The 25,922-nt window shown below is 38.5% G+C and overlaps 1 protein-coding gene across 3 annotated transcripts in view; it reads right to left on the bottom strand.

Annotated features, from left to right (window-relative positions):
* The window catches only part of MYPN (myopalladin), an 88,374-nt gene that overhangs the window by 3,829 nt on the left and 58,623 nt on the right, over positions 1-25,922 (bottom strand). For all 3 annotated transcript variants that reach the window (XM_033131060.1, XM_033131059.1, XM_033131061.1), the window contains 9 exons: positions 21,330-21,917; positions 20,820-20,958; positions 10,154-10,375; positions 8,785-8,934; positions 7,821-7,903; positions 6,512-6,638; positions 5,116-5,323; positions 3,366-3,531; positions 1,921-2,054 (listed from right to left, as the gene is read on the bottom strand). In XM_033131060.1, the coding sequence (XP_032986951.1) occupies positions 1,921-2,054; positions 3,366-3,531; positions 5,116-5,323; positions 6,512-6,638; positions 7,821-7,903; positions 8,785-8,934; positions 10,154-10,375; positions 20,820-20,958; positions 21,330-21,917 (1,817 nt within the window). The remainder of the gene's footprint in view (positions 1-1,920; positions 2,055-3,365; positions 3,532-5,115; positions 5,324-6,511; positions 6,639-7,820; positions 7,904-8,784; positions 8,935-10,153; positions 10,376-20,819; positions 20,959-21,329; positions 21,918-25,922) is intronic.

Here is a 25,922-nt window from a genome sequence, read left to right as displayed (position 1 = left end):
GTGACCTGAATGAATTATCCATCCAAACTGCCTAGTGCCCGCTATTGTCTCTAATTCAGAAACTACCAAGCAGTCTTCTGATGAGGTTTCCAGAGACCTTGGTGTGGAGAAGGGGCAGCACAAGGTGGGGAACACTGATGCTCTGGGTCCTTGGAAGCTACGGACCCTTTTAACATTCCCATGTGTAATTTGGTTCTTTGTTGTTTGCATTATTTTGAATCAGTTTTTCAGAGTGTAAATACTTCTGAGTGAATTGATAAAATCAAATTTCCGAAGCTACAAGACTGAGGACAAAACTTAAAGAGCAGGCACTCCGTAGGCCAAAGTGAACAGCTCGTCAGACCTCTCCCCCAGTTCTCCACCCTTAGCCTTTCCCCGCTTTCTCTGGTATCTTAACTGAACCACTACAACTTCTGTTATTAGAAGCCCTCCTTTCAATGAGAGAGAGGAGCCTACTGTCCGCATTCCTCAGAGGGTAGGAAGTAGTGAGAGGTGGGGAGCTGTACGGGATTGATTTTTAAGCCCAAATCCTCCATCCGGTTCCCCACTCCCAGGTCCCAACTGAGGAAATAGCGCCTCCTATTGGTGCTGTGGAATCAGGACTGGGGCCAGGAAGAGGTGAGCCAGGACAAACTGAACTGAAAACTTGGCCGCTGAGGGGCAGGATTGGGACAAGAGTCATCAGTTTCAGGCTTTATTGGTACTGAGTTTGAGTTTGAGACCATGTCACCCCTGACATGGTGAAACCCATGATATGGTTAAGGGATTTAGCCTAGATTAAGAAACATATCACTGGCCTCTCTCTCCATCGACCCTCCCCAGGGAAAGTACAGTAGAGTCAGCTTCCCTCAGAGTTTAGTTTCTTTTCAAGTCTAAGAATAAGAGAAAATAATCAGACAGCTACATAGTTCCTTCAAATATTAGACATAGGGAAAATGGCAAGCAAGTCCCTTCCAGTATGTTACTAAAAGAAAAAAAGACAATACGTGATGAGCACCTATGAACAGCAGGACCTCAGGTTCTAGACAGTCACTCTTATTTATTATTCTGGTTAATCATGTTAAACCAGTAATAAATAAGAAACTTTTTAAGCTGACGATTTTTTTCAAAAAGGAGAAAATAAAAGGATCACTCTTTTAGATTAAGGAATATGTCTCCAAAAATACCAGTTAAGGTCAAAACTACATAAGAGAGGAATGCATAAGTATATTAATAAAGATTAATTTGTTAAATCCTTTTGAAAATTAGAAACATGGCTCAAAGGAATGATACAGAAACCTGGGATTTGCATCGTGGCTGTAGTCACTTAACCTCTCTGAATCTCAGTTTCTTCAGCATTTAAATGAGGGTAACAACAATTACAAAAATCTCGTAAGTTTGGGAGGATCTAAGTGTAATGTTTCGTAAATTACAAGTCATTATACAAATGTAATTTGATATTATTGTTATTAATTAGGACAGCTCTCTATTATTAGTCTCATTATGGGATCGAGGCAATAAATATTTCTGAAATGAATTAACAAATGAATGAGGCCAGGGAAATTTTGGTGGCAGGAGGTGTGGCTAAGGCAAATGACAGCCAGTGGATGGAGTTCCAGCGGGTGGCCCATGGCATTAAAGAGAGGGCATGAAGATGCTGGATGATCAGAAGTACAAGAACATGCAAACTCTGAAGTAACTATAATTCCTGGTATCAGAGGCTCTCTTTTGGAAGAAGTTTAAGTTCATAGTAAAATGTACAACTGCACAAAAGCCCTGAGGTGACGAGGATGAAATGACTTTTAAAAAAAATCCACCTCTGAAGCACTAAAATTTAATCCAACCAATTCATTTATGGAAACATACTACATGCATCCTTTATAAAAGGATTTTTAAGCTGCCTATCACACACAGATGTTCAAGGGATGCCATTACACCTACCATATATATCCAACCTGGCCGTGCACGACACAATGCCGGCTTCATTCTTGGCTGACAATGTGTACCATCCAGCGTCTGATTTCTTGGCTGGCTGAATGAGGAGACAGACATACCCTGTTGCGTCCTGGTGCATACTGGAGAAAAGAAAGAAAATATCCGTATTATATCTGGGGCCAGAAATAGCCATGTCAAGTTTTGGGCTTGGGGAAACTCTTGTGACACATCCAGCAGGGCATTGCTTCCCCTTCCCCTCTCTGTCCCTAGGGGCAGGAAAAGGGGACAAAGGTGGAAAGAAGTCACAAAAGAGAAATTAACCCACGTAGTGAGGCTGAGACCTGTTGTTGCCCTCCCCACTGTTCCAACTCTCCTAGAGTTATAGTCCCCACCAGGGGTATTCACACTTCTCACAACCAAAGTCCAGAAAAATCTCAAACCAGGTTGGACAGTTCAACAAGAGTTTTATTAGGAAGCTAAGGGAAAGTAGACCAAAACGAGAGCCCAGGGATTGATGACCTGTTAGCATGGAGGGAGTATTTCACAAGGCAACAAACTAGACACGTGCAGCATTTAGCTAAATACAGTTCAGGAGCACATTAGCATGCTCTTCCTTCTGTTTTCTCTGCATCAGTAGTTCTCCACTTTGCTGCAGACTGAAATTCTGGGTAATTCCATTAGAATTTCACGCCGGGTTTAACATGTTACAATGATTTAGACTGAAGTGTTAACTCAAGAATATTCTCTGTTCTTGCTTAACCTTTATGAGAAAAATCCTGACCTATATATACGCCGACTTCTTAGATGCCAAAATTCTGTCAGCTACAACATCCTCAGGGACAAATTCCATTGACTGTGAAGAAATAATTCTCTGTATGCCAGCTGCCTTTGTTTGCCCCTTATGACATAAAACCAAAATGGCAAAGAAATAAGTTTGGTTAGGGGAAATCAAGGAAGGCGCCCACTTTAAGAAACTGGATCCTTAAAGTTATTTTAAAATCATGTAGTGATGGATGGAGAAAGAGTATAACTGCTTTAATGTTTTGTTTTTCTTTTTATTTTATTTTATTTTTTTAAATTAAAGTTTATTGGGATGACAGTGTTTTTTATTTTATTTTATTTTATTTTAGCTTCTAACTGAAAGAGGATTTTTGGGTACTGATATGAGTGAAAACATGCAACAAAAAATATGCAGGGTCTTCATAAATTCCTCGTACATGTTGAAACTTAAAAATTAAGGTTTGAAAACTGTGGGACACTCATACCTCATAAAGGACTACTGTTCACGAACAAAGAGGAATAAATCCTTGACATGTACAATAACATGGCTGAAACTCAAATGCATTCTGCTCAGTGAAAGAAGCCAGATTCAAAGGGCTACAGACTTATTTGGGTGACTCAACAAGCCCCACTGAGCTTGGAAGTCCCTTTGAAAATGGGTGGGGCTGTACCTGATCCTCTCTCTAGTGAAAGGAATGGTCTCATTGTCCTTCTTCCAGTAGAACACGGGCGGCGGCATGCCTATCACACGGCACTCCAGCCTCACTGGGTGGCCTTCTGGGACTCCGCTGTTCTTCAGTTTCTCCAGGATCACAGGCGCTTTCTTCACCTCTTTGGCTGAACAAGAGAAAAGCCATTCTTGTTTGACTAAGAAGTGCCTTGGGGTTCATGCCTCACACTCATTACAGTTCTGGAATTTAGGAGAGTGGGCACCTATGCACCTAACCTCCCCTTCAGAACACCTCCCATGCCTCTAAATCACTGCCTTGAGAGAAGATCACTGCCTTGAGAAAAGCTCCAGAAATGATCTAAAAAGAAATGAGAAACTGTCTCTGCACATCCTATGAGAGACAACACTCAAGGATCTGGGTTGCACACAGGGGGGTGCAAATAGTAGGTGTGGAATGTAAGGAGATTCTTTCATTGCTCAGCAGTAAATTTTGAGAAACAATATATTTTATGTACTAAATATATCCTTTTTTTCTTTTTAATAGGGGTTTATTTTGTAGAATATATATTAATTTTCCGCAACTTTTTATTTTGAAGAAATTTATAGCTACAGAAAAGTTGAAAGAAGTATCCTATATTTTAAAAAGAACACAAATTATGCTTCCTAAAGAGGCTTTTTTTTTCATTTTTCTTTTTTGGCCAGAACCAATTAAGGCAAAGATACCTCAGGGTTCTAGAGTAAATATTTTAGCAAAATAGTGGGAAAAAAGCAAAACCTGGCATTCATATATCCTTACAGAATGAGTTTGTTCTACTCTGTTGCTAAGAAGAAATTACAAGTCAGAAAAAGAAAAAGATATAATGGGAGAAACAGCCACTAGCCTCGAGAGAGAATTATATGCTGAAGCCTCCCTGATTTCCTTTAGGGGGCTACACATGGGAGAAAGCCCAGCACTAGAATTCGTACATTCTGAAATCTAATTCTGGCTGGACTACTGCTCTGAGGAGCTGGTACCACTCAGGTGACGATGACTTGTCTTTATTTTTAGGCTTTAGAATGTTTTGTTTACATCATCTTATAAGATAAAGGTTCATTTGTTTAGTTACCGACTCAACATTCGTTGATCACCTTTGTTCCAGGCAGAGTCAGACACAGGAAATATAGAGAAGAACAAGCAAGAATCTCTGACCTTAGAAGATCAAAGTCTCTTCAGGGAAGCAAAGGAGTAAACAATTACACAGAGGGCCGTAAATGCTCTCCTTTTCTAAGTGCTACGGAAACAGGATGATGTGCCTAGTCGATCCACTGTGTCTTGGTGGTGACATTTGAATTAAGCCTTAGAGAATGAGGTTGTTAGGCAGAGAAGGGCATTCCAGATAAGGAACCATTGATGCAAAGGCGTGGAAGCTTGGAGGGTGGGGTGGCGAAGAGCTTTGTATGTTCCCTGAGTGATGAACTGTAGGGCAATTGACTTGAATTTAGTAATAGTCAATTAATTAATTGGCTGATTGATTAACTATTACAATGACTCCCACTTATTGCATGCATAATATGCACAAGGTACCCTATTGTTTTCAGCTTCCTTATATGTCTTTGAAAGCAATGTATAAAATATGGCCCTTACTACAGTGAAAGAGAAACTGAGATTAGACTTTGGGGCAAAGGACTAAGGAATTTTGTCAGAGGCTCTGCAAATTTGGACAATAACTTTGGAGGGAGTTATATTTCGGGGTCTCAGCAGCAAACCTTACCTACTACAGTGAGCTCCAGACTAAAGGAATTCTGTCCAGTTTTGTTGGTAGCAACACACGTATAGGTCCCTGCATCACGTTGAGTGAGCGGATCAATGAGCAGAGAGTGGACTCCGGTCTCCCTGACCAGCATCTTGTGGGAGACATCGGGGAGCACAGGTTGGCCATTGAGCAGCCACGTCAGCTCTGGGGGCGGTAAGCCACTCACCTAATAAAAAACAGGACAGCTGAGGCAAATGACAGACTGACGACAGGCAGATTTATTTGGTGGCTGAATTCTTCATCCTTGTCCAGCATCAAATAAATAGTGAGAGAAAACATGGGGTGGTGACAGGGGTATCAGCACAAGAGGGATCTGGATGAATGGCCACATGAATTTAAACGGTAGAGTTTTCACCCCTATTCAGGTCATGATTGTATTCTAGATTAGAATAAATAAGAAAAAGCTAAATAGGTAGATTAAATAGGCTTGCAGTGTCAGTTTCAGAGATGATATATTGCTTACATACCTCATAAGCAAGAGGTAGCCAAGAAAAGGGCAGACGTTAAACCAGTTTTCTCAAACCTTGATGTGTTTTATAATCATGTGGGAGTACATTTGAAAATCACAGGGCCCACTTAAAATATTAAATCAGAATCTCTGGGTTGGGACCCAGTCGTGGGTATCTTTTTTTAGGGTTTGGGGTGGAAGAAGTAACAATCAATCCCGAACATTATTTAGGCAGCTACTGGGAGAGCAAGAATCACTAAGAGGAGTGGACTCTATGAATGCTTGACCTCAAGCCTTTACTAATTTACATCTAAATTTTCCATAACATTCAGCATCTTTGCGTGGGGTCAAAGGGGTGACGTAGTTTCTCTTCATACGGAGAGATATCCATGCTGCTCAACTGAACTTAGTTCTAAAGTTAGAATTAGAATGTAGAATAGCTACAGGTGATGGATGTTGATTAGTATGAGAATCTAGCATCTGTTTTCATCAACTGCCTTGGAGCCATCTTTTCAGGACTATAATTTTTTTCACAGCAATTCACTCCAATGATGCAAAAATCACACTGTTGGCTTTATAGTAATAAAGACTTTCCAGGCACCATATGGAAAATGTGTGAATTATATCACCTCTTTGGTTGTCTTTTACAAACACAGAGTTAACTCAATACAATACCAATGTCATTTTTATTAACATATAAAGACTTAAAAAAGTCATGAAATACTTTTGTCTGGTATTAAACACTCCAAAAGAGCCTTATGGGGGGAAAAGATGATCTCTCCCCACTTCTCCTTTCCCTGGAAAAAAACAACCCACAAAACAAATATAAACCAAAGTAAGTGCATACAAACAAACAATCCCAAAATATGAACAGATCTGGGACTAAGGATGGGTGTTAGAGTCTACCTTACAGTCCAGTCGACAGAGGCGCCCCTCATGAGCTACCATATCCCCAGGAGCCTGGAGGAAATGTGGTCGAAAAAAGCGTTCCTGTAGGGGCTCCTTGTCTCTTTCTTGCACCCGGGACCTTCCTCTATAACAACAAACATGTTCAGGCATTAAATATAGGAACCAGTTTACACACTTAACAAGGTAGGCATTTAGGCATTTAGGGCCTGGAGAACAGATTTTTTTGGGGGGAGGTAGGGTAGAGAAAGGGGGTTGCTAGACCATAAGCAAATAATAAATAATGGTGTGGAGCAGATATAAAAAACAAAGTGGTAAGTATCTCCTACACTGTAGGATTATCTTGTGGGATCTGTAATGAAATAAACAGGCTTTAGCTTCTTTCTCTTTGAAGTCATTCTGGGTTAAGTGGCTCAGCTCCTCTTGTCTTGGGCTTGAGCAGTTGTTCAAAAGTTTCAAAATAAACAAATAAATCAGTATTCAAGCCGATCCTCAAATGAGAGCCAAAAGAGAAGTCCTGTTTATTACCCAGAACAAGGCAGCTGCAATCCCTGTGTCTCTGAGTAATAAAATTTAACCTGACTATAAATTATGGCAGACCATTAAAGATTATCATGAACTTAAACTGGTAAAGACTGACCAACAATAACAGCTGTTCTTGAAAAAAAAAAAATGAAGAAGAAGAAGGTACAGTTGCAACGGTGGTGAAACACTGTATCTGAAACGTGGGTCACTATTTTTGTTCCCTTGGTAAGTCAAATTTAATTCATCCATGTCAGCAACTATGGAATGCTTTGCTAAGACTTTATGGCACCATAAGACTCAAGGCAAAGCCAGGCTCTTTCTTCTTGCTGGTTAGTAAAATCAGAGAGAAAGAAAGCCAAGTGCTGCATTAGAGACAATTGTTATATTGGAGATAACAAACAACAAAAATATTCATTCTATATCTACATAATCATTAACAGTTTCTGCTTTATTAAAGAAAAGATGGTAATGTAAAGAGCCTGATTTATATACACAGATGCTACTGATGGTTACAAATTTTGAACAATTAAAAGTGTGCTGTAGGCCAGTACTTCTCAAATTTAATGTGTTTATGAATCACCTGGAGATCTTATTAAAATATCATTCTGATTAGGTCTGGGGTGGGGCTTGGGATTCTGCATTTGCAACAAGCTCCCAAGTGATGCTGATGCTACAGGTGGAGGACTACACTTCAAGTAACAATTTGTAGACCCGACACCTTGGTGCTCATTGTGGTGTGTGGGTGCGGGAGGGGCTAGAGAAGGGAGATTCTTATTATCTTTACCTGTGAGACTGACCAGCAGATGTTAGTCGACTGCGAACAGGCAAACTTTGTACCATTAAGTGGCCAGAACAGCTGATTCTCCCCTAAGAAACAGAAAATGAACAAGATTAAAACAAGAATTCCACATTTTTTCAATTTATGTAAATATTTTTGGACTGGAACATTATGAACCTTTTGGCTAACTACAGTATTATGAGTTTTTTTGGGGGAGGGAATAAAAATCCTTAAATTACTGTTAATATTCCAGGGGGAGGGATTTTTAAGAGTATTGTGATGACTTTCAGTTTTAAGCTGAGAAATGAACAGAGCACAAATGTGAAAAAAATTGAATTCTTGTGCACTTAATATTATCTGCAGACACATGTAGAGATCATGGCTAAGTGTTTTTAGACTTTCCTCAGTAGAGAATTTCTTCAAAAGTAACATTTCAATAGGAAGAGTGGGTGAGCATACAAATTATAGTTCTGTACTTCCTATTCTACTAGTAGTTGAAGATATTTATTCAGCCGTATCTTTTAGGGGAAGTTTAAGTCTTCATCTCATTGAGAAAAGGAAAGTGAAAGACTATGGCTTTCCAACTTTTATGAGGGGAAGGAGAGGAGATTATGAGTTTGAGGGATACTCACAAACCTTTGTGAGCTAATTTGCTTATTCTCTGAAGGACAAAACCAACAAATCATTCTTTGATAGAATGCAAGATTTAGCCCAACCTATCTGGTGCATGTACACAGCGAATAGATCTTACTAATGAACTTTGACAAAGGCTGAAGAATTGAGTAACCCGTCAGTGGCTAACTGGTCTTTGAGATTGTGCTACTGTGCTGTAGTTACACACAATCACAATGCTTCTCATTTATTTTCCTCAGCATTCCTTAGTAACTTGCACTTCTCAAGGCCTCATTCACAATGATATCAACTGCTCCTTCCTCAGAGTACAGCACAATGCTGAACCCTGTTTCTCCACCTGGGGGTTGGCAGCCATGATGGTGTAGTTGCCATCATCATCACTGGTGGTGGATTCAATGTGCAGAGAACATGTCCCATCTCCTTCTCGCCTCATTTTGCAGTGCTCATTTCTCTTTGAAATCTGCTTCCCATCTTTGAACCAGTAAACCTGAAATGAAAGATAATCAAGAATATACATGGTTCTTCTTAACACCTTTAGAGGATAATGAAGTAGGGAGTAGGGTGAGGCAAGGGTTAATTGCCATCTCTATAAGAGACTCATCTCTTGTAAAACACTTAGAAAAAATTATAAAACATCTTAAAAACAGTATAAATGCTCTTTCACTTCTACTTGTACAATGCTTAAGTCAAAAATTCTATGTAATTTAGGGTTGAGATAAAGCTTTTGACTGTTTTGATTGTACTTTGTAATTACTTAAAAAGTCACCCTAAGAACCAAAGGGTCTTCAGAGGCAACATAATGAAAACCAGGAGACTAAATTTTCCCCTATTATCCTATTCCCATTATCCTATCCTATTATAGACTCAAGTCTTCTGCAGTTGCAGATCTCAGGACCTAGAATAGTTCACATTGCTTGAAAGAATAATATGGTTTATTATACCAAGTGGAATAAGACCATGATTCATTCACTAAATTTCTCATCTTGCTAAAATATATATATATTGTTTCAAATATTTTTTTGAAAAATATATATATATTTTTTTCCATGCTAAGTTCTACATGTATCAAGGAGATCTCTCAAGATAGAGGGGAATAAAGTACTGGCTACAGTTGCCCTCTACATTTCCTGGTTACCTAACCATAGATGAAAATGCCATGCTAATGTTTGTGAAAGAAGAGTGGAGAGATCTCCTGCCGCAGCCACACCAGGTGTAAATCCTTCTCTTAGCTGACTGCCAAAAAATCTGGTGACTCATAAGATTTTTCAGCAGCCAGTGATAATGATATGACATTTTCAGCATTTACCAACCTAATAGTAATGATACAAATATAGCTCATTTTGTACAACAACGGGCACACTGTGGATACTCAATAGATGTTAAATAAAAAGAAAAATATCAATTTGGTGAGTTTGATGGCTGAGAGAATCAACAGCCCAAAACAGAGGATCATGACTAAGAAGTTTGTTTTAAATTTTTAATAAAATTCTAACTTACCCATAAATATGATTTATTTTTGACCTGACTATTTAACAATCCTACTTCTGACTGTCTCTTTTTAGTCAAATTATCTGGGCTGTGTTAATTTTCTGGTATTGGTTTTTATTCCCTCTAGATACTTCACTAGAGTCTGATAAGACTTTCTTGAAGGTACTGTCCACAGTTCTGTGCTTTGGTTGGCCAACTGCCTGGTGATTTCCCCCTACCTTTGGAACAGGTATCCCAACAATTTTGCAGGTGAATGTGACTGGAGAGCCTTCTGTGACCCGGAAGTGCTTGAGTCTTTTGTCAAAGATGGGGGCAATACACTTGCCCGTGGGGATCTCATCATGTTGGATTTCATCATCTGATTCATCAACAGGGGTACGTTCCAAGCGAAACTCTATTTCATTCATCAGTCTCTGTTCAAAGCTTGAAATTTTGTATTCCTGTCAAAATGGTAAACATGTTTCAATTTCAATTTCTATGGGTGAGGAAGAAGGTGTCTATCAGTTTACATTAAAGATGCAACTTTTTAAGATTCAGATGTTAGATTTACATAATGGAACCCCAATAAACCAGGCATGTTCCATTTCCAGTTCCTCACCATGGCGCACTAAAGGAGATTTCAGTGTCTCTACTATAATCCCAAACTGCCTTAGTGAATCCTGATTCCTCACCTTGAGCATGGAGCCCCAGTAGAATCCTGTAAGGAATGGAATGAAGATGGAATGTAATTTCCACAACTACTATTAATGTCCATTTCAACACGTAGCACTGCCTCTACGGTATTTTGGCAAAGCTATTCTGAACTGCATTCTGATGTATACCTGCATCACCAACTTCTTATCTCCACTGGACATTCCTATCTGCATACTTGAGGAAAACCTGTCTTGAATAAATCTCCCCTGACTCCACATCCACCTACATTGCATCTCTCTGCTCCCTTCACACACCAAAAAAATATTTGAAACAATTTTCTCTTGTTACAGGATCATTTTCTTGTCACCTATTTTCTTGCTAACCGACTCTAATTAGGCTTGTGTTCTCTGTTTCACTGACATTTCTTTTGTCAGCATCTTCAAATTTGCCAAATCCAGTTGTTACTTATCTATTCTTACCTTACCTGACTTCTAAGCAGCATTAGACACAGATGGCTACTTTCTCCTTTTTGAAACATTTTCTTCTGTTGGTTTTCATGACACCGTACTAGTTTTCCTTCTCTTTGTCTAGCTGCATCTTATCAGTCTCCTTTGCTAGCTCCTAACCCTAGGTAAGTGATCTCATCCAGTCTCACCGCTTCAGATACCTTCTGTATGCTCATGGCTTCAAATCCATGTTTCTGAACCTGGCCTTTCTCCAGAATTCATCTACTGGATGATCTACTTTACATCATGGCTTGGGTTCCCAATGAGCATTTCAAACTTAGCATGGTCCAAACAATGCCCACTTGATTTCTGTCGCCCTGAGATGCTCCTACCCTGCTCTTCTCCATCTCAGGAAATGGCACCACTATTCGTCGTCCACTTGGTCGAGTGGTTAAGCCAGGGTTTCCTCACACTATCTATGGTGAAACCTGGGTTTCTAAAAATTTCCAACCACTACTTTTGTAAAATAAAATAAACATGAATTACTAGAAAAGTGAAAATGTAAAAGCACATTAAAATTATTATATTCAGCAGACATAAAATTTGTCAAATTGCTATAAAAATTATATAAAAATGGTTATTTTCAATTTCTGTACTTATCTCGATTTGGAGAGGAGATAGTTTGCACACTGCCACAGGTCCTCAGACCACACTTTGAGTGTACCAAATTATACCCTAAATTTAGGACTTATCCTGAATTCCTCTCACTCCTTCTCCCTGCCATAGTCTATCAAGCTTAAATGTCACCTCTTCAAAGCAGCCTTCCCAGCCCATGTCATCTAAAGTAATTCCCTATTCTAATTCTCTACATAGTACTGGTTGCTATCTAGTATTTTTCTTATTTGTTTGTTATTGATTGAATGATTTAATATCTCTAAGCATTAGAAAGTTAGTTCCTCAAGAACAGAGATCTTGTTTATCTTGCTCCCCGCTGTATCAACAGCACCTGGAATAGTGAACGCCCGCCTCATGGCCGGTGCCCAATGAGTATCTGAAGAATGAGTGAATACATGAAAGATATGGGGGCAATCACTTGTTCCAACACTACAGCATCTTTGAGGAATCTGGAGAGTGTTGGGATGAGAGTGAGACCGTTGGTTAAATTTGTGACTCTAGTTAACCATAATTTTATAATTTAGGTGGGCTTCGTGGAGATGGCACTAGGATCAGATGGCATTTGGAAGCACATGGCTGATATGCATCTGCTCCTAGCCATAGGCAGAGTAATTGAGTTTAGGACTTGTGTTCTGAAGCTATTGAATCACATTACTCATGCCCTCTAGTTATTGTTTTATACATATTATCACTTGAATTTGTGTAGAATTAGAACTTGGGAAACACGGAAACCAAATGTTTCTTGATTTAAAATTCTTGGAACCAATTTTAAATTCGCCCTTGTCGGCCACTCTCAGAGTAGGTAAGCAAAACAAATCCACAACTCTTTCAGGTAGAAAAAAATGATTAATCTCCAATTAAGCGTATAATTTTTAATCAGATAATTCAAATCAATTAAACTAAAAAATTGTTCACTTCTACTAATTTGAAACCTAATTTAGTTTAAAAGTATTAAGACTATTTTCTACATTATAGAACTTTTTAAAAAGCTAATAATTAAAGCTTCCAACTATCCACCTACGAGGTTGAAATTTATGAAACTGCCATTCTTATAGGTCAAAATGGTAGAATATCAGACATTTCATATGATTCAACCTAATACTTCACAATGACTATCTTTTCCATAAATACATTAAATAATCCCACAAATTTGAAGCATTTCCTACTCTTGCCAGTTTAAAATCACATGAGCAATATACTTTTCTTCTCTGTTGAATTGCATCCATGTTTCTAAGTTAATATTATTTTTCCTTTTAACAAATTTATTTTCTGGGATACTTAGGAGTAAAATCAGTGCGTTATTTTATTCTCTTACCATGTGAGGCAGGTGCTAAATAGTAGCTTTATTATTTTAAAAATTACATTCAAAAGGAATAACTCATATAATCCTTAAACTTCACACCCAGATCCTGGAGTTCAGGAAACCCCAGATTTTTTGTGAGAGTGGCAGGAAGTCTTGGCCTTCTATGGCTTCTTGTTTCATTTAAGTCCCCAGATTCCAAATCCATTCCATATCACCTCTGGCTGAGGCAGGATAGGTAGCCTAGGAAATGGACAACCCCCTCTACCATAGAGCGTGAGGTGCCTCACTGGTTACACAAGTAATAAGTAACTGTATCCAGTACCTGCAGCTGGAGAAAAACAAGAACCAGTTTCACCCATCAAGGTTTAATCCCTATGGCCTGGAACCTGATCTTTAGCTAATTTTAATGTTATTTGCATTGCAGTTACTCTAACTCCCATCATGCATCTGACGCCATGACCGGTCAGGAGGAACCAAGTAAGGAAAGAAAACTCAGAAAAGGTAGGGTCCTGCCTAGGGGGAGGAAACAAATCAATCACATCAATGGAAAGTCACCAATTCCCGCCCCCGGAGGCATAAACTCCTCTGATCATGACTTCCTCCTGGAGACTTGTTCTCGGGGTTTGCTGGCATTTCCGCTTTCCTGCTTCTGTCTCGCTCTTGAATTCTTTCTTGCACTAAGACAAGAACCCTGACACTGCTGCTCCAGGTTGAGTCCTCTCGTGAACATTCCTGTGAGCCTCTGGTGACATAGTCACTATTTTAATGGAATCCTTGTTCCAAGCAAAAGAACCTTCTCTCAAGCTGCTACTGCCTGACCAGTGAGGGCAGGTAAGTTCCCTAATTACATTGTCAGAGTTATACAGGGAAATGAATTTCTGAAATCCTATTTTGAGAGAGTGAACTAAATTTTCCACACAAGTGTTATTGTACATGGTGGTAAATTATCATTATACCTATTCTTCAGGAACACAATGGGTGATATATGTGGCTTATGTGTCTGCTTGAGAATATAAATACCACATTGTCTCCATGTATTCCAAACAACGAATTTTAGGAACTTGATTTTATCATGTTGGGGCCTGATTTTACAGAATTTTAAGTGTTTGAATTGATTTCACCCAAGGAATTATAGAAGCAATATGATGAAAATATGCACATTTTGTTTCACTGTAAACATACAGATATTGGTTTTATATTTATTATTTTACCAGTACTACAAATTGGGAGGTGATCAAAACAGAACACTCAAAATGAGTTATCTAAAAAGTACTATTTGTAACTATGTACTGAGCATATAGTTGTAAACAGATTTTAACTAGAAGTTTCTACTGAAGCACCAAGATGGGCTAAATATCAGAAAACAAGTGAGTTGGGGCACAAACTATTCTCTAGAAATTTCAAAGCAGGTGTTTAAAGATAGATTAGATGATTTAAAGTCTTCACCTCCATCAGAGATACACAAGAGTCTGGAGGGAGAAGATCCAGTGAGAGGACTTTGGAGAGAGGCATTAATGTCTGAGAGTCACCTACCTCCACCTCTAGCCCCAGGGTACCTGCCTTTCACCTTAAGTCAGCAAGGAAGATTAAATGGGCCCATTTAGAGAGATTGCTGTGTTCGTACAGTGGGTTGGTATCTGATTCCTGTCTAAGAAATCTAGAGTAAGGAATGAGGTGGCTTTTTGTTGGTGGGCAAGCTGAAGGCAGCTTTGAGTGGCCTGCACTCCTGCACTGTGTGAGGGCAAAGGGTCTGTGATGGTTCTCATCATGCACACGTGGGCCACAAACAATGCAAAACCAGGGTGGAGTCAGTCAGCTGTTGTCCCTTCACGGTTGGGAAAGGAAGGAGTCAGGGACAGCAGATAGAAAAAGTGGGGGAGGAGAGAGCAAAACAGACAGAAGCTGGCCACACTTCCCTTCTTGGCTCTTTAGGTTTGTAGCAGTACCTGGTGTATGGGGTGGGGATGGGGGTGTTTGTGTGTGGGGTTTAAATTTTGAATAAGGATTGGAGTTGGTTGCAAGGACTGGAAATTTTGTATTACTGGATCAAGACTGTATTTTGCAAAAAAGTAACCATAGAACCTTATATGAACTAAAAGTGGTCAAAATGGTTTTGAGATTGCCTCACATTTGAGATCGCTAGCAGCAGGAGCAGAAGAATTAGCCCCATTAGATAAATTTAAAGGAACAATGGGAGAAAAAAAATTAAATTTCTTTTTGGATGTACCTGTTTAATGTACCAGTTATATGATAATAATGTATAAATTGCAGATGGGCAACTAAATAAGAATACTATAGGTCAAGGAGTTTCCATGAAAGATTTCATAAAATATTTGGGAAACCAAACTCAGGAACAAGGAAACCATACAACTGGGTGGCAGGGGTATGTGGCTTGTTACCAAAGCACTGAATCGTTACATTGGAGATGTTAACAAAGATTCACAGCACCCCAAACCAGGAGTTCACATTTGTTTTTTTGGTTTTTTTGAGGTTGTTTGCTTTTTTTTTTCTCCTTGTAGTGCTTTTGCAACTAAGAGTTGGTCATCCCAAGGGTAACTACCCCATTACACATAAATCAAGGTTGTCGTTCCAAGTTATGAATGATGGGACTCAGATTTTGTAAGGAAATTTGCAAACACAAATAATATGGTTAAGTTAAATTTAAAGGTGCTTTGCACTATTCTGCACAAAGGTTGCACTACTGATCCACTGGTGGTGGATGGGCACTCTGAATTTCCAGGACTGGATTTATGTTATGTTCTCATTTTCCCTTGCCTGGTCCCTTTGTGAGTAAAAGCAGGAGTTTCTGGATCAGCTGGTCATAGGTAATGTCTGTGCTCAAAGGAGAGAATTTTTTTTCTGTGTAAATCTGGCATGTATGCCAGTCAAATCCATATTATGTGACTTATCCTTTCCAGGCTTATGTTGGAGTCCTTAAGTGAAAATGAATTTCATAGAATTTCAGTTGCTCTATTAAAAGAAAACAAAAAGCTTAAAAATAATTTCAGAAGAATATGCCACTTGAAAGACCTAATTCTTTTTTTCTTTAAAAATAATCCTCTTAAGGCTGATAATTTGACAACTTGAAACATTTGATTTTTTGAACACATCTGCAGAAATTTTCTTCAAATTGGCAGAGTGGTGGAGAGTGCTTTCCTTCTATTGAGAACCACAGTGTAATGACACATCCCAATCAGATATGGCATTGCCAAGGCGTGGGACATCACCTGACACTCACTGCCCTGAACTCACCATTGGCTTCCTCTATTCTGGGTTCCGAGTCTGGGCTTCAGGGGCAAATAATCAGAGAGGATCAAGCCAGCTGGAGGAGCCTGCTCAAAGGGTTCCCAACCAACTCTGTATAATGTTCACTAAGGAAAGTCTTATGTGTTAAAGAAAGTATTCTCCTTTGTCCCAGGGAGAGCCATAGTATTGCCAGTGGATAAAAGATTCTTAGATAAACTTAGAGGTTAACATATATAGAGGATTTTTTCCCCCACTATTCATCTAATAATTACAAGCTACCTCCAATAGAGATAACCAGGCTTCATCACCTACTTCCTGTCCTTGCTGCCAAATTCTTAGTAAGCACCTACTATGTGCTAATACTGTGATAGACACTGGGGATACAACATTCTGTAAAACATAGACTTTAAGGAGGTTGCATAAAAATACTTTAAATTCAAAAGTTTTCCTCAAGATTAAGTAATTACTAAAAGCTGCACAGATTTATTATAGTATACGTAAATGTTCGGTTAACACCAGTTTTGCTTAATTTTGGTGTGTTGTTTCTTTTTTTTTTTTTGCTGTGTGTAGTTTCAGTGTGTTTTGAAAAGTTTTCATTTTTTTAATCAATTGATTAAAATTGCTATCATAGTGGGTAGTATCCACGATTAGGTATAATCAGAGTCTATATAGTCAGATGGGTTATTTTCTATACATACGCAACAAATCCAAAATTTTCTACTTGGTCAAGAGTTTCATTATCCTATCTGAAACTAATGTAAATCCCATTGTTGTATGTTAATTCAGCAAATATTCACTGAGTACCAACTTTGTGCCAGACATAACAGGGGTGCAGCAACGAACAAGACACCCCCAATCCCAGCTCCCAGAGTGCTTGTGATTGGTGACTCCTGGATGGGCCCATGGCAGAGACATGAGAACACTTCTCTGTCCTAGCATCCAGGATTGTACAGTGCCCCAGGTAGGCAACCTAAGGCCAATGGCTATGTGGAATTCTTATTAGAAAAGGATAGGATGGCAAGCCTATTTGCTCACAAAAGAGGATTTTGTCAAGAATTCATGGTAAGATATGAAAGAGGTCAGATTTAAATAGAGGAAATGATTAAGCATCTGAGAGAAGAAAGAGGTTAGAGGAACAAAAGGTAGAGTGAGAATTAGGTACTTATTCTTTTTTCCTCTGTCATACAGGCCAGTATCTAGGAACTGCAGACAGTTTTAAAGAAGCACAAATTTTTAAAGGGAGGAAGGAGCAGACTAAAGAAATGGGAAGGTTTCGAGAGAAATGAGGTCAAGGAGGACAGTTGAAATAGTACATTAAGAATGTGTGTGTGTGTGTGTGTGTGTGTGTAGATTTAGAAATTAGCACCCCATAAATATTTACTGGGTGGAGAGCATCAAGCTAAGTCATTTGTGAATTAGAATATTAGTCATGAAGCCTCCATTACATTTTGTGATCCTGGGTTCCTTGGACTCTCAGAATTCACCTTGCTAACCTAAACCATTTAAGTTTTATTGATGTCCAGTGAGGATCTACTGAAGGTGAATGATATCCTTCAAAATAAATGATACAGCCTAAAATCTTAAAACTGGGCACCTCTCTCTTGGCTTACCTTCAACCCAAAGAAACTTTGTTGTCAGTTTAGAAAGCTAAACAGTTTAATAAATATGAACGTCTGAATAAATATGAACACCTGATGACACCTTTGTATTGCACAAAGTTCTAAGAACCAACAAGCAAATGTTAATAGCTAATTAGAAATATCATTTAAAATGAATTAGAGGATAAATGCTGGAATATTATAACAGAAATAAAAGTGATGCATATGTCAAAGGAAACCCATTTTTTAAAAAATACTTTATCTGTATTCAATTATGGAGAGAAGAAAATTAGAAAGGCATCTCACTGGTGCTTTTCGTTTCTGTTTTAGTGCCCCCACCCCCACCCCTATAATATCTGTATCTACTCCTAAAGAAGTTTTGCTTCAGGCTTTTTTCTGTTTTGTTTTGTTTTTAAAGAAAAAGAAAATGAAAGGAAAAAAATACTTTAGAAGTTTGAATTCTGAGGAGGAAATTGTTCATAGCCAATAATATTCATTGTTCAAAGACTTCTCATTTCTTTTCATGCTCAGCATAATGAATGTGGTAATGCAAGACCACACAAATGTTCCAAGAGAGTTACTATCGAGTTTCCCCGAAAATAAGACCTAGCTGGACAATCAGCTCTAATATTTTATATAAGACTGGGTCTTATATAATATGATATAAGATAATATAATACCCGGTCTTATATTAATTTTTGCTCCAAAAGACACATTAGAGCTGATTGTACGGCTTGGTCTTATTTTCGGAGAGACACAGTATTCTTCATTTATTTAGGAATAAAATAGGGCAAGAGAGTCCAGCTTTCTGGATCTAAAAGTTTTTAAAGCAAACTCCCCCCCCCAAAACAAATGCATAGTCTTCAGGAGAAATCACTTGCTTCTCCCTCTTATGGATAGGCTAATATAGGAGTCAGAAAACAAATCATTTTGACTCCTGCATCCCCAGATTGCAGGTACAGATGGCTATCAATACACAAGCGTTTCTTATGATGTTTCTCCACTTTTCTAAGCAAATTTTCTCCTTAACTTCATTAATGGGCCACCATACATTTTAGACAGTTCCTCATGACATTTGCACTATCATTTCCCAAAGCAGCAATGAACAAAACAATATTATAACATGGTCATCACTTTATTTCTCAAAACTTCCTCAGAATAAGCATTTACCAATTTAATGCAAGCATTCTAGCTCAGACGGCTCCTTCGTTTCCTGAATTGCACTTACACGTATGCGGTTTGGCTTTCATTATCTAAAGCACAGAGTGCAGTCTAAGACCAATTCTGTAACTAATCTACCATAATAATTATCAGAAGAATACTGATTCACGTCACAGATATTCAGAAAGAGAAGACTGAGATGTTTTTGAGACTACACTGAGTCCCTGCTATTAACCCTGAAGTTAATTCATGATGGAGGTTTAATAAAGAGTTCTACTGGGTTTTTGGCACTCAACTAATGGAAGTTCATGTTTACACGTACTCATATTTCAGGCAATTAAGAGAAAAATGCTATTTTCTCCTGAGTTGGGCAATGGACTAGCATGGACCTACTTATAGACTAACTGTAAAAATAAAATCAAACAGCTCCTGTGCTCACCTGGTACCATTTTTACAGTGTTCTAATTGCTCCCTCTCAGAGTTATAAAAAGACATGGGCTGATACCTCTGATTTCAATGACACTTAGAAGGATTAAGAACCACAAATGGATGACAATGTTATAAGAAAACAAATTTGCATTAGACAGCAACATTTATGAGGCTGAAGGTAATTGTTGTCATAAAACTGAAAAAGGTTGCAGAGTTTCAGGGAACACGTGAAAGTGTCCTGGAGACCAAGGCTCTAGTTCTAGTTCCACCACTAACAGTTAGACAACCATGCCTCAGTTTCTCTATCTAGAAGGTGGGAGAGAAGAATAACTGCCTTGGTATTTACCTCCCCGAAATATGTGTAATTTGGTGAAATAATAATGAGATGTATACTCAGTTATGACAAGCTTAAATATTCTGCTTCAATTCAATAATTTAAAGTCAATTTTAAAAAGGTTTATATAGCACATTTTCAAAAGAATCCACTCAGTAAACACTGCCCAACATATAAAACAATTATAAAATACTATATGTACATGGTTCAACTTGAAATAAGAGACAAATGCTAAGGAAAACAGCGTATGGTCGGGGATCTGGAGCCTTATTTCCAACACTTAAGTCACAAATTCCACAATATTTGGAATATAGTTTTAACTGAAATTTTATGTTATATTTCAAAATAGATTATCAGTTCCCACCTTGGGAAATAAATCAAGAATTAGATTATTAAAATGTAAACCTGCATTAAGAAAAAAACACCTTATGAAATACAAAAATAAATGACTCAAATAAGAAAATACTCAGTCTATCTTTCTTTTATTTGATGTTTACATATGGCTTTCCTCTTTCTCTTTCAGTGTAAACACTGACTAGTAAGCAAGAATTTGTACAGGTTGATCCACAGGATATTGCGTAACAGCTGTTTTACATGCTTCGGTCTAATGTAAAGATTGAGAGGAAATGGTGAGCAGACCTCCAGGCCCATTAGATTGAAGGAGCCAGATGAAGGACAGCTTGGAACCCAGTTCCTTAAAGTCTAGGTTACCTCAAGGGAAATATCTCAAAGATGTGATAGGGTTTGCCAATACTGAGCTGAGGATTGCTGGAACGGACAACAGACTATGTTGCTCTCTCCTTCTTTAACATATTCTGTTCTAGGTAAATACACGTAGACAGGTAAACTGAGCTAACTACTTGGGTAATCAAGAACTTAAAATCCATGTGGACGAGTTTCCTGCGTGACCCTTGGTTAATCTGTGCTCTGACTTCCAAGACTGCAGGGTCAACCTCAGTGAAGTCAGATGAGCTGAGCATCCAAAGAAGGACTGAATTAAGCAAAATTATATTCCTTACAATGAAATTCCAATAAACTGTCTGAAACCAACAATCTTACCTGCTGGTTTGATCTGACATCATTGAAATTCATTTTTTTCCCCAAGTCTAGAATCACTGCATTCTTAGTTTCACGAATGTAATCGTCATTCACGGGCTGGGGACACTTTGTATTTTTCTTCATTAGTCCCTGGGATGGCCTGTAAAATAAATTCATACTGACACACCCATGAAAAGCCCAGGCCAATGTACAGCATCCTAGAAATCAGAGTGGTTGAAATGGCAAACAGACACCAGCGGTCCTCGGGCACTTATAGAGGGCATTTTGTGCGCAAAAGTTGAGCACTGCACACATAATCAGTGTCAATAAAGGTGGTTTCAGTATTTAAGTTACTAAAAATTAAAGTAATCATGCCCTTTGTCCTAAGGTGTTCGATACCCATTTTGTGTCTAAGAGATAGGATTATTTAGGAATCCACTAAATGAGGGTCCTGTCCCAGAGCAAGTATTTTATGCATGTGTCCCTTCTTAACTGGCATCTTTTACATTAAAAAACTTTAGTGACACTTACGTGGATGGCGCACTTCTAGGCAGCCCCATGGCATTGGTGGGTGGGATGGCAGGGAGAGAAGGCAGGACAGAGCTGAGGAAAGCCACAGGGTTTTGAATCCGGCTAGTGGGAGAGACGGGAGCTGGGGACACACAGCGAGGCTGAAACTGGTTTCCGCCAGAGATGGAAAACGTGAGTGGCGGTTGTGCTGGCTCCACTGAACCTGGAGCGGGTAGCTCGTTTTGGACGGAACCTCCTAGAGATTTGGTTTGCATGGAGGGGTGAGAAACTAGCAGGCTTTCTTTGCTCACTGTCCTCTGAATGGCTTGAGGAGTGCTGCTCAGGGTGAACACTGGAGAGCTGGAAGGGGACACGGCGGCCGCGGTGGTGTTCGTGGAGGGGAAGAAATGCTTTGGCCGGGCCAAGCTGAACGTCTGGGGTGAAGGGGCCTTCACAGCTTTGCTGGACGTTGTCACTGCGGGGGGAGCAGTGGAGTTCAAAACACTCATGTTGAAAGGAAACTCCTTAGGAGATGAAGGAGATGGGTTTTGCAACTGCTGTTGTTCCAGTAAGACTTGGTTGTGAAGCTGCTGTAGCTGACTGGAATCGCTGCACACAAAACAAGAATGAGAAGAGAGAAGGAAAATGGTCACCATCGGCATCAACCTTTAGAAAATATCCAAACGGGCTGTTTATTATAACTTTATCCTGATTAAGAACACACAACCAGAGTTGCCAGAAATCAGCTCATGAATTGCTGGGGAGTTGTTTGTCTCCTTTCTAAACCTGTTTGTTGTCAGCGAGAAGGAAACAAGCCACTGCGATGCGTAACTCTAAGAGGCATCATTCGCATCGTAGGATTTGTGTTGTGACCCTGGAGTTGTGCAATATAGCAGCCTGATTTCAATGTTTATAATTTAGAAAAAAGAAATAGGAACAATGGTCTTGGAAGTGCTCAAAGTTCTCAGATGAGCAGACAGTGTCTCAGCTTCGGGACAGAAGGCACCAGGGTACACCTTGATGTGAGTTACTGAACGGGGCTGAGTTCTCCAAGCCAAGGTGCTGATTCTTCACTCTGCCTTGTTTTAGAGCAAATCTTAACAAAGCAGCTGGATGTCATCTTTCCCTGAGAATGAGAAAGCTTTATAGATAAGGTGGCCATATGTCCCAATTCATCCTAGACTGTCCTGGCTTATTCCTGTTTTCCTGGCATATTTATTACTAGTGCTGTTTCACTCTAAATAAATGTCATGGTTTGAATGATAAATTATATGCTCCCCTCGTTAGACTTCTCTTGTTTCTAAAAGGAAAAAGAAGATCAAACTGGGAGGAGTTTCTCCATTTCTAGGGACCTGAGTCCAGAAGCATTACATGATTTGCCTGAAGTCCCACAGTCGATTTAATTTCTCCTAGTAAACCAGTTATTTTTTAAGAATAAAAATGTCTAAAAATCATATATATGCACAAAGTTATCAGGGCTGTCAGATTTTGCCGTTTAGGAGAATCTTTTCTCGAATGAGGAACCATAGGAAGATCCATAAGAACCATAGGTGGCCTCGGGCCACCATGCTTTTATGTGCCTCAGAAATACAGGTTGCTTCTGCAACATAGAAGGTGATCTGTTGAATGTGAGATCTATGAAAAATGAAAGGTTTTGTATTTGTCTACTGTCAGGAAAGTCAATACCAACAGCAATAATGTTGAACCCGAAGGTTCTCCAAACCTTGATTTTTCTTAATTCTTGGAGTTTAAGACCTCTTCTCGTGCCTTCGTTAACAGTTCTGATACACAATATATGGAAAAATAACTTCTCAAAATAGAGACCCATCTCCACTTTCATTACTGCTGTCAGATGCTTATATACTGTGCAATCCTTTGTTCATCTATGAAAACTCTTGTCTTGAATTAAACTAAAAATTCAGGAATACTACCCATAGTAACTTTCTTCTCCTCTTCCTCCTTTATAGAAATGAGTGTTTAAGCTGAGAGAATAAAGTAATATAATTAAAAATTAATTAAACCCTTTCATTTCATCATAGATGAAAGATTCAGCAATTAAGAGAAGAAAAAATATTTTGTTAGATTATCCTTAGAAAAATATATACAATTAACATTGTTTCTGCTGGTGTTGACTTTCCCAAAGGCATGAAAATACAAAAGCTTTAAATTTGTAGTGGACCTTATACTCGGCAGTTCACATTCTGTGACTGCTATGGCTTAAGGATAATAATAATTATCCTTAATAATAATTAAGGTGTGTAGTTTTCAGGACGTGTTTGTTTGTAGTCTGAATAAATTTTAATCTGATGACATTGCATAAATATTTTATTATGGTTATGGAAGTAGAAAAAGTAGTATATGAAAGGTAAGTAACCTCAGAAAGATAAGGATGATAAAAAGGGGCCAGGAAGTTATTTGGTATTGATTGATTCTTATTTTCCTTTAGTTCCCACTGAATGAAAACTAAGAACCATTTTTTTTACTTTAAGTAAGATTCAAATGGCATGTTAGTCCTTATCATTTAATGCAGTATATTGGATTACTTAAACATAATACATGAGATTCAGTGTCACATTGTTTTGATTGTCTAAGATTCTGGAAGAATTTATTTGAGTATAATGTCTCTTTTTGTTTGAACAGTTGTATTTTTTTTTATTTTATTAAACTCTATCTTGTTTCAGAAGGGATTTAAAACAGCTGTTTGGATTCCCTTATTCATTACATCAAGGCAAGGTGTCAATTTCATTATTTAATGAACTTTTATTGAATTTTGTATATGTCTATTTTACTAAGTACTGTAGGAGATAAAATACTCCTGAGATAGTATGAGCTATTCAGGGCTCAAAAATCTTACTATATATACATATAACACAGATAACCAGTAGGTATTTACAGATAACATATGGAACTTACTCTTTAATAATGAAGATACAAACTTAATCCAAGAACAAAAGAAGGGAAGATTAATTACTAAGCATACCAGTTCTAAAATCATGAGTAACCCCTCTAATTCAAAGTAACAGTCTGTCATAAATTGCTATAAACTCAGTTATTCATTTCTTCTTGCTATAAGAATTTCTAAAATCAGGTTTATACCCAAGATTTCTTTCTGCAGATTTATCAGCTCTCTCGGGTTACCAAAAATACCTCCTCTTTTGCCACAATGTAAGCAGTATGCTCAAGAATATGGACTCTGTGGACTCAGAGACTTAGGTCCTAAATTATTTGTGTGGCTTTGGGTAGTTTGTAGACATTTCTGACCCCAATTTCCTCTTAAGTAAAATAGAAGTAATTAATATCTCTTCATGTTGTTATGAGTATTGATAAATAAATCACCAAAAACATCTAAGTGGTCAGTCAGTGGTGGCTATAATATTTTTTAGTTTTTGAACTACAAATGTCAATTTCAAGATTTGTAAGAATGAAAATCAGCTTCAGAATTATAAGAATGCTTCTTGTGGTCTCTGGAATACAAAAGAATTTCTTAAGGATTTTGAACTGTCAAGAAGAAATGTCAATAACAAACATAAAACGAACTGGGGATACTGTATCAAGTACTTTTGAAAACAATTTTGGCAACAACAATTTCAAGCAGTGTGTGCTGGAGCCAGCTCTGGGTGGCTCTGGGGGGCAGACTGTGCATGTCTCACCCTATTCCCAGTTTAATGACCTTTCTTCAGTAGCTTGGAATCAGCCATGGTGGGAGGAAATTTGCAAATGCTACCGATCAGGGCTTCCCCACCTCTGTCCATTGTTAAAACATTTGCCAGCACATCACTGATTAGGATAACTAATTCTTAGTAAATATGTCTGTGCGATCAGCTTTTAGCTGTGATTTTAGCAGTGGTTACCGTGCTGGCTGCACATTAGGCTCACTTGGACAGCATAAAAGACAAACAAATCTCACTGATTCAGGCATCACTGCCCAGAGAGTCAGTTGTCCTGGGAAAGAATCCAGGCATAGTTATTATTATCTTTTAAAATGTAGGTCAGTGGTTCTTAAACTTTCGTGAGCCTCAGAATTCTCTAGAGGCTCTTGCTAAAACACAGATTTTTGAGCCCCAGCTCCAGAGCTTCTAATTCAGTAGGTCTGGAGTGGGGCCTGAGACTCTGCATTTTATCAAGCTCTCAGGTGAAACCAATGCTGTAAGTAGCAAGGCTCTAGGTGATTCTTGCATGCATCCAGGATAGAGAACCACTGCTTGTCCCCAAAGTGGAGGCTTTCCCAGTACGTTCTGATTATTGTCTGACATATTACTCACTTTAAATGTTAATTACTGTTTTTTTCTGGGTGTGGAGGGCTGTGTGAGGGATTAGGGTGGGCTGATAAAGGTTGTAACTCAGGTTGTCCAACTCTAGACTTGTAGTTTCCAACCTGGCTGCACATTAAAATAATCTGTGGAGAGGGTCTGGTCAATTTGGACGGAAGGCACAAATATTTTTTAAAAGTTCCACATTTTATTCTAGAGTGTAGTCAGGATGAAGAATCACTGACCTTGACAGCTTGATATTCAAGTGGGAAATTCAAAGTCTGAATTATCTAGGCTTTGATGATAACAGTGTTTAAAAATGACAGCTTCCCTTTCTGTTGCAGTTTTAAGATCTATAAGAATT

The sequence above is a fragment of the Rhinolophus ferrumequinum genome, chromosome 16 (assembly GCF_004115265.2).
Source record: "Rhinolophus ferrumequinum isolate MPI-CBG mRhiFer1 chromosome 16, mRhiFer1_v1.p, whole genome shotgun sequence".
Taxonomy (NCBI): Eukaryota; Metazoa; Chordata; class Mammalia; order Chiroptera; family Rhinolophidae; genus Rhinolophus; species Rhinolophus ferrumequinum.
The sequence above is the reverse complement of the archived record's forward strand: the minus strand, read 5'-3'. Positions and strand labels throughout refer to the sequence as shown.